Source organism: Capsicum annuum, chromosome 1 (genome assembly GCF_002878395.1).
Source record: "Capsicum annuum cultivar UCD-10X-F1 chromosome 1, UCD10Xv1.1, whole genome shotgun sequence".
Classification (NCBI taxonomy): domain Eukaryota; kingdom Viridiplantae; phylum Streptophyta; class Magnoliopsida; order Solanales; family Solanaceae; genus Capsicum; species Capsicum annuum.
The window spans coordinates 88,633,605-88,641,089 of record NC_061111.1 but is presented as its reverse complement, the minus strand read 5'-3'; the positions used below and the strand labels follow the sequence as shown (position 1 = coordinate 88,641,089).

The window sequence follows — 7,485 nt, the reverse complement described above, 5'->3', positions numbered from 1 at the left end:
GTTTACAAAAATGAATTGGTTTAGTCTAATTTAGCTCTGAAAACTTAAGTCAAATTGACTCTTGATAAGTGAAAAGTGTGAGGTAATTACATGGATGCTCAATTAGTTTTTTAATCTTTATCACACCAAGGTGATTAAACTATTTTTTCGGAGTGAAATAAATCACTCAACTTCTCTTAAGAACCCACAAAAAGTCCTTAAACATATTTTGTGTAACCAAAATATCGCTCACCTTAGCTAGTGTCTCTATTGTTTCCTCCTAGCGACATTCAATATCCAATTTTTTTCATTTGCGCATACTTCCTTCCAGCATGTAGTAATTTATCTTATAGGAAAGTTTGAAGTTCTCTAGTGGTATTGAAATATCCTTTTCTTTTTGGCAGTCAGAGGAGTTTTTGGCTAGTTCACTGATAAAGTTTGGAGATGGGAGGCTGATTTATTATCACATTGCTAATGAATATGGAGAAATCAATGAGGGAGTAGAAGGGGTTTGCATTCCTTTTAAGGGAAATAGTGTTGAGGAGCTGACTAAGATATTAGAGGAAGAAACCGGGCTTGAGGACATTACTGTGTGTACGAAGAGTTCTTTGAATGGGAAACTGTACCCTCTTCATTTGCAGCTTCCTCCCAACAATGCAAATATGGATGTTGTTGTTGTGCCATCTGGTCTCATCTAAAGGTGAGATTTTTACTCGGTCTTGAATTGGTTCTGTTTCGTAAAATTTATCAAACATCTTTAGCAAATTTATGGTCCCTGTCTGTTGTCCATCATGCTGGAAAATGCTACTCCCTCCATTCCTTTTTATATGTACATTTCGTTTTTCGAGTGCCAAATGATACAAACTTTGACCAACATATTAAGATGTATTTCTTAATCATATTGAGAAAAGGAAAATTGCAACTTATAGTACTTTTCATATAGAATTTGAATATCCAAATTTTAATTTTAAAATATTGAATAAATTTAATCTAATTTAGCTTTGAAATTAGTGAAATTGACTCTCGAAAAATGTCACGTGCATATAAAAAGGAATGGAGGGAGCAACATTTTAGGGGGGTTGAGATTCTTGAATGAAGAGTATTATCTTTGAATCTGTGTCTTGACAGATGCTATTACCATTTAGCTACTGAGTTAAAAATATGTAAGCTATTCAAGCTTCTTGATTTCGTTGGAGTTGGGAGAGGCTCGTGTTGTTCTACTGTATGCTAGTATTTGGAAATAATGTCCCAACTGTTTCAGTATGTCATGTTGGGACATAATTAAGTAAATTAAAAGGTGCTGTGTAACAGCAACTTCTAGATAGTTTAACTCAGAGGCGACTCAAGTACGTTAGTGGCCTAAGGCCAAAATCAAACGGAGGTCTTAAATTTTTAAGAAAAAAGTTACTTTTTTTTAACAAAAGTCCATAATAAAAGTTATATACTCGTTTTCTTCTAATAATTCTCTTATAGTTAGTAATATAATCAATGGATTTAATTTTAATTGAGATATAATGCTCCAAATATATCAAACTTCTAATAATAATACTTTTGTTTTATATTAAAAAATTTATTTTTCTACACAATATCTATTATCACTTAAAAAAAAATGAGGCCCCTCAAAGTTGGGGGCCCAAGGCGGTCGCTAGTGGTGGAGCCAAGATTTTCATTGAGGGGGTTCGGAAAGTATATATACGAACTAGTCGAAGGGGGTTCAACATCTACTATATATGCATAGAAAATATTTTTTAATCATAGTATAAAAACAGTATGAAGGGGAACCTTGGAGTAACTGGTAAAGTTGTTGTCATGTGACCTGGAGGTCCTGGGTTCAAGCTTTGGAAACAGCCTCTGGCAGAAATGCAAGGTAAGGCTGTGTACGATACGCGCTTGTGGTGGGGCCCTTCCCCGGACACCGCGCATAGCGGTAGCTATAGTGCACCGGACTGCCCCTTTTTTTTTTTTTAGTATAAAAACAGTATAATTTTCGGTCGAAGGTGGCTCCGCCTCAGGCTGTCGCCTTTTTCCCAAAAGGGTAGAGCTGGCCCTGTTTTAACTGTGTGACGTATTGATGTGCCTTCAGTTGTCACACGGATGTTACAAGAGTCAAAGAGGTCATAGTTCAGCGTATTGCTAAGTTTAAGCTATTATTCATCGATACGTGGTCATATGGTAGCATCAAGTTCCATGATTGACGTTTTGTTCTGCCACTAGTCATATGGTAGCATCTAGATCAAGTTTCATGTTAAGACGTTTTGTTCTGTCACTTAACAATGACATTCTGTTCCTTAATGGGTCTTCTTCCTTCTGCGCACTTCTTAAGAGCAGCCTGTTTGTACTTACCTTTCCCTGTGCATTCTGTCGAATTCCAGAACTTATTGAAGCTTACTTAGCAGAGTAGGATCTGCATTTCATCCACTCTGATATCTGTTTTCATCTTTTTGGTGCATTTACTTCATGTTGCTTACTTCAGCAGTTCTATATGTGTTCACCACTCTCGATAATTTTGCCATAAAGTTTGCTGATTATATTACCATTGATCTTTTTTACATATTCTCTGAACTTCTAGCAGGAGATTTTGCAAATGCAAGGATGCCAATGCAGAGCAACTTTGATTGCACTATACATCAAATGGTGCCTACATATTTCTCGTGTTTCGATATTATCAGGACGAATCCTCCAATAAGCAGAACAAAAGTTGACGACAAGGCTATCTCGGTGGGAGGCGCTGCTACCATAAGGCATGTGAGACGATCTATTCAGTTCTCGTACTTATAAAGCACGTACATATATTGGTTTATGACAGAGTATAGTTAGTTTGGCATGTATATCATTCTTTTAATTTTTCATTGTTTCTTGGAAGTGAATTTTGCAGCTAGAGTATCTTATTTGTTTGCTCTTTGGAGACAAGTTTGATTGTAAATTCTTTATCATTGAGATTGCCGTAGAATGAATTGCATACATTGAACCTTGAAAGCATCTTATCCCTCATTGTCTTTTGGGTTTTTCACCCGATGATTGGTACTATACTTTGGAATCTCGACTAACTTGGATTAGTGCTGCCCATCAAAGGAGAAACGCTCGCTGCCAGGACTTCTTTTCTTGTCTAACTTTGTCTATTATATACTTTGGCCACTTCTGTTCCCCTCAAATACAATATATCGACCTATTTTTGTGTATCATTAACATTTCTAGAATTGACATTGAGAAAACGTTAGAAATTGTAAACCAAATTGCTGCTGCTGATAAGTAGGTTATGTTAAAATTGATCTTCACCAAGATCTCATGTAGATGTCAACATCTTTTTGACTAAACAAGCCTTGGTTATTAACGGTGCGCTTGGAAAGCTGAGAATTGAATTTAAGTGTAATTAGATGTAATTATTGAGTTTGACTTGTTTGTTTAGCCTAATAATTAGTTGGTTAGCAGAGAATTGAGAGGGGTTAATTACACCCCCTGATTCCCAGGGAGGTGTAAATTGTCGGTTATTACATGCTGTAATTACAAAATTACTTTTTTATTTTTATTTATTTTTTATTTTTATTATTTTAATCTTCTAATATATATATATATATATATATATCACCTTCAGAACCACAATACAGAAGGTTATACAGATGACAGGTATTATTGTCATTTTATACTTTCAAAATTGAAAATATTAAAGGATCTAACAATGTTTCTGCAGATTTTCTTTTAAGAAACGTCCACTATGAACAATAGAACTCAAGTACTGATCAACAAAATGTGACAGAAAATGAATAACATTGACGATGTCATAAATGAAAAAAAGTAACATGCTGTTTGAAATTCGAGACGAACTTGTAACCTTGTCAGAAAAGACAAAGAAATTACAACTTGAATTGAGTCAGTCTAACACTGATCAAGCTGAAAACATAGCGGAATTCCAACTCCTATGCGAGCATCTGGAAACTAGACCAAAGGGACGACAAATCATCCCTAACAAAGTGGCAGGAGATTTCTCACTAGCACCTAGGGCCAAAAACATCTCGACGGTAAGTTCGGATATGCTGATGGATGAGTCTTCAGACAAATATAAAAGCCGAGCACAAACACAGTGAAAATTCTCTGAAGTAATAAAATCAACAAAAATTGAAATAACCTCTGAGAAATTAGAAAAAAGAACTAACTTCTCTTCAGGAAATTCCACAAATGAAAAATAATTATTAGCGGTAATAAAAGGAATACAAAAGTTTTTTACATTTTTATTACCAAAACCATTGTCGTTAAAACAGACAATACATTAGATATCACGGTGATTAGATGTTCTAACTTATGAGGATCTTCTTGAGTTTCACTCAATCTTTTATATTCTAAATAGTTACTATTTAGAGCCCTTTTGACTTCTTTGAAAGCCTGTATATTTTTATATGGCCTCTTCATATTGAGATTTTATCTATTAATTTAATAACTAGGTTAATTTAGCTACTTGTCCCTGATACCAAAACTATTTAGCCTATTGCGACTCTATTCGCTAACAGGGTGTGCATGTAGAATTTTAATTCACTTAATCAGTGAAATAACCTTCATCATACCAATATTATGGATCATCATCACTATCCACATATGAATAGTCATGAATAGACCATTGTTCTTGAACAAGATTATCTATAATTTTTTCAAGAATTTTTTCTTGTAAATCTTCATTTAATTTTATCACCTTTAAAATAGTGATTAAAGTTTTTTCATCTAAAAAAATTGTATAATAACTCATTAGGCAGTATAAAGAATAAATTTCTTTATCAAAATCTTGTAACTTTGACACTGCAAAACTCGTATTTCTTTTAGATTATAAGCTCTGTCCAGAGCGTCAAATAATTTTATTTTTAATCTGTTAATTTCAGAAATATTTGAAGTATTTTTTAAACGATAGACTTTCTGATTGTATTTTCTTAACTTTGTTATATCTCGGTTAAGAGTTCCTATAATTATTTTGGATTCCTAAAACCTTCGTCTAAGTCTTTTTAATTGTGGTTGTACCACTCTCATGCTGATAAGTATAAACAATTCATAATTTAATATTCCCTGTAGGTTCTTAGTAATCTATAATGTGTATGAGTGCATAAGGTAGATATGAAGATAAATTTTTCTTATGCTAATATGTTCATGAATGATAGAGTTTCTGTATATATCTTTTGACTTTCTTTTTATATTGGTTGTATTAACACCGCAGTGTTTTTCCTTCCGGCTATGAAGAACTATTTAGCCTATTGCGACTCACTGTCTGAGGCTACTGTTTCATTCTTCCTCCATCGAGGCTGAAGATCGCAACCTTCATTTTTCATCGACATATAAGATTATCAAAAGGTATACAAACAAACTTATTTTATTTCATGAATATATTACAACATAGGAAATATCTTTAGTCAGATCTTCCTTATACTCACATACAAACTATTCGTTACTTTTCCCTGACGGGAGAAGTGTTTTTCACTCACTCATATAGAAGATACCTAACATTTTCTAAGAAAGAAATATTCGGAGAAATGTAGTCTACCTTCTATGAATTTCTATTTCTCTTTTTATAGACACAAGGAGGGATAGAATTACAATATTTATTTTCTTCAGGGTCATCCCTTTAAAAGTCTTTATTTCTCTTCTAGTCCCTTATCAGGATAAGAGATAAGATTCTTCTCCTTTCTAATTGGCTGCTTTTGGATCGTGGGGTCCAGTCTTCTTTATCATTTGTCGTCTGGTGCCGACAATTATGTTGACGTAAGTGCTTTTGCTTTACGTCTTTTCTTCCATTGCTGGACTCTCTTTACAGTTGTAAATTACATTTCTTCAGACATTGATGAGCTTTCTCCATCATTTCTTTTGAGATGTCCATGTTCTAGGAATTTGCATGCCATGGTCCAGGTTTTTGTAGTAGCTGGGAATTGGTGTGTTTCGAACTCAGCAAATTTGTCCCTTAAGACTACTGATTTTGATTTTTCTTTGGTCATTAAAATCCAGTTTGTATCCCTGTTGAGGACTTTATAATTTTCTTCGTATTTATTTTTAAGGATGTTATATACAACCTTCATCCCTAAAGCTCGTCTGGTTTGGATCCATTTTTTATTAAAATAGGGGATCTTTTTATCAACTCCTGTTGCGTTGATATTAAAGTCTCTTAATTTTTTCTCCATTATATAGTTAAACGTGGGGAAATATAATTGATCATTTTGAGATTCCATTGCAATGCAGTAGAATCTACAATAGACTGCTTCCTATTCAGAGTAATTTCTAATTGAACTAGTCAAATGTATTGGTAGTCTTTCTAATTCAGATAGATCTGGCTTGGAATAGACACAGTCTAAATGTCAGATATTCTTCCTGTTTTGGATGGACTTTTCCTACCTGAAAAGAAGCAAACTTATTTCCTAAAGAGAAGTTAGTTCGTTTTCTGATTTCTCAGAGGTTATTTCAGTTCTTACTGATTTTATTACTTCAGAGAAATTTCTCTGTGTTTGTGCTCGGCTTTTAGCTTTGTCCGAAGACTCAGCCATCGGCATATCCAGGCTTACCATCGAGATATTTTTGGCACTAGGTGCTAGTGGGACATCTTCTGCCACTTTATTAGCTCGGCTTCTAGCTTTGTCCAAAGACTCGGCTATCGGTATATCCAGGCTGCTTACCATCGAGATATTTTTGGCACTATGTGCTTGTGGGACATCTCCTGCTACTTTGTTAGGGATGATTTGTCATCCCTTTGGTCTGGTTTCCAGATGCTCGCATAGGAGTTGGAATTCCGCCATGTTTTCAGCTTGATCGGTGTTAAGCCGACTCAATTCAAATTGAAATTTCTTTGCCTTTTCAGAAAATGTTATAAGTTCGTCTCGAATTTTGAACAGCATGTTACTTTTTTCATTTATGGCATTGTCAATGTCAATTCATTTTCTGCCATATTTTGTTAATCAGTACTTGAGTTCTATTGTCCATATTGGACGTTTTTTGAAAGAAAATCTGCAAAAAGATTGCTAGATCCTTTAATAATACAATTTTGAAAGTATAAAATGACAATAATACCTTCCATCTGTGTAACCTTCTGTATTGTGGTTCTGAAGTAAGTTTATGAAATATCAATCCTGATATTTATGTATTGTCTATTTTAACGACACATGGTTTTGGTAATAAAAATGTAAAAAACTTTCATATTCCTTTTATTACCGCTAATAATTCTTTTTCATTTGTGGAATAGTTAACTTCAGCTTCGTTAAATGTTCCACTGGTATATCTACAAATTTTATTTAAATCTGTTTGTAATAATGCTCCCCGATGATAGTTGGAAGCATCAATTTGTAAAACCAAATTATCTTCTGGTTCTGGTAATCTAAGCTTTGGTAGCCTAGCACACTCTTTTTTTAATTTTTGAACACAAAGAGTACATTCATTAGCCCATCCAAGTCGATTTGACCTTCAAATGAATTTTTGCAAAAGATTTCTCTTTTTTGCAAGATCTGAAATAAATTCTCCCGCATAATTCAAACATCCAAGAAACTTTTG

The 7,485-nt window shown here is 33.9% G+C and overlaps 1 protein-coding gene across 2 annotated transcripts in view; it reads left to right on the top strand.

The window, feature by feature from the left end:
• The window catches only part of LOC107877623, an 8,284-nt gene extending 5,326 nt beyond the window's left edge, over positions 1-2,958 (top strand). The window contains exons 3-4 of one of the 2 annotated variants that reach the window (XM_016724327.2): positions 384-679; positions 2,549-2,958. In XM_016724327.2, coding sequence (XP_016579813.1) covers positions 384-677 — 294 coding nt within the window. In that variant the 3' untranslated portion in view covers positions 678-679; positions 2,549-2,958. The remainder of the gene's footprint in view (positions 1-383; positions 680-2,548) is intronic. The other variant, XM_016724321.2, reaches the window with a different exon arrangement.
• Positions 2,959-7,485: the final 4,527 nt, after the last annotated feature.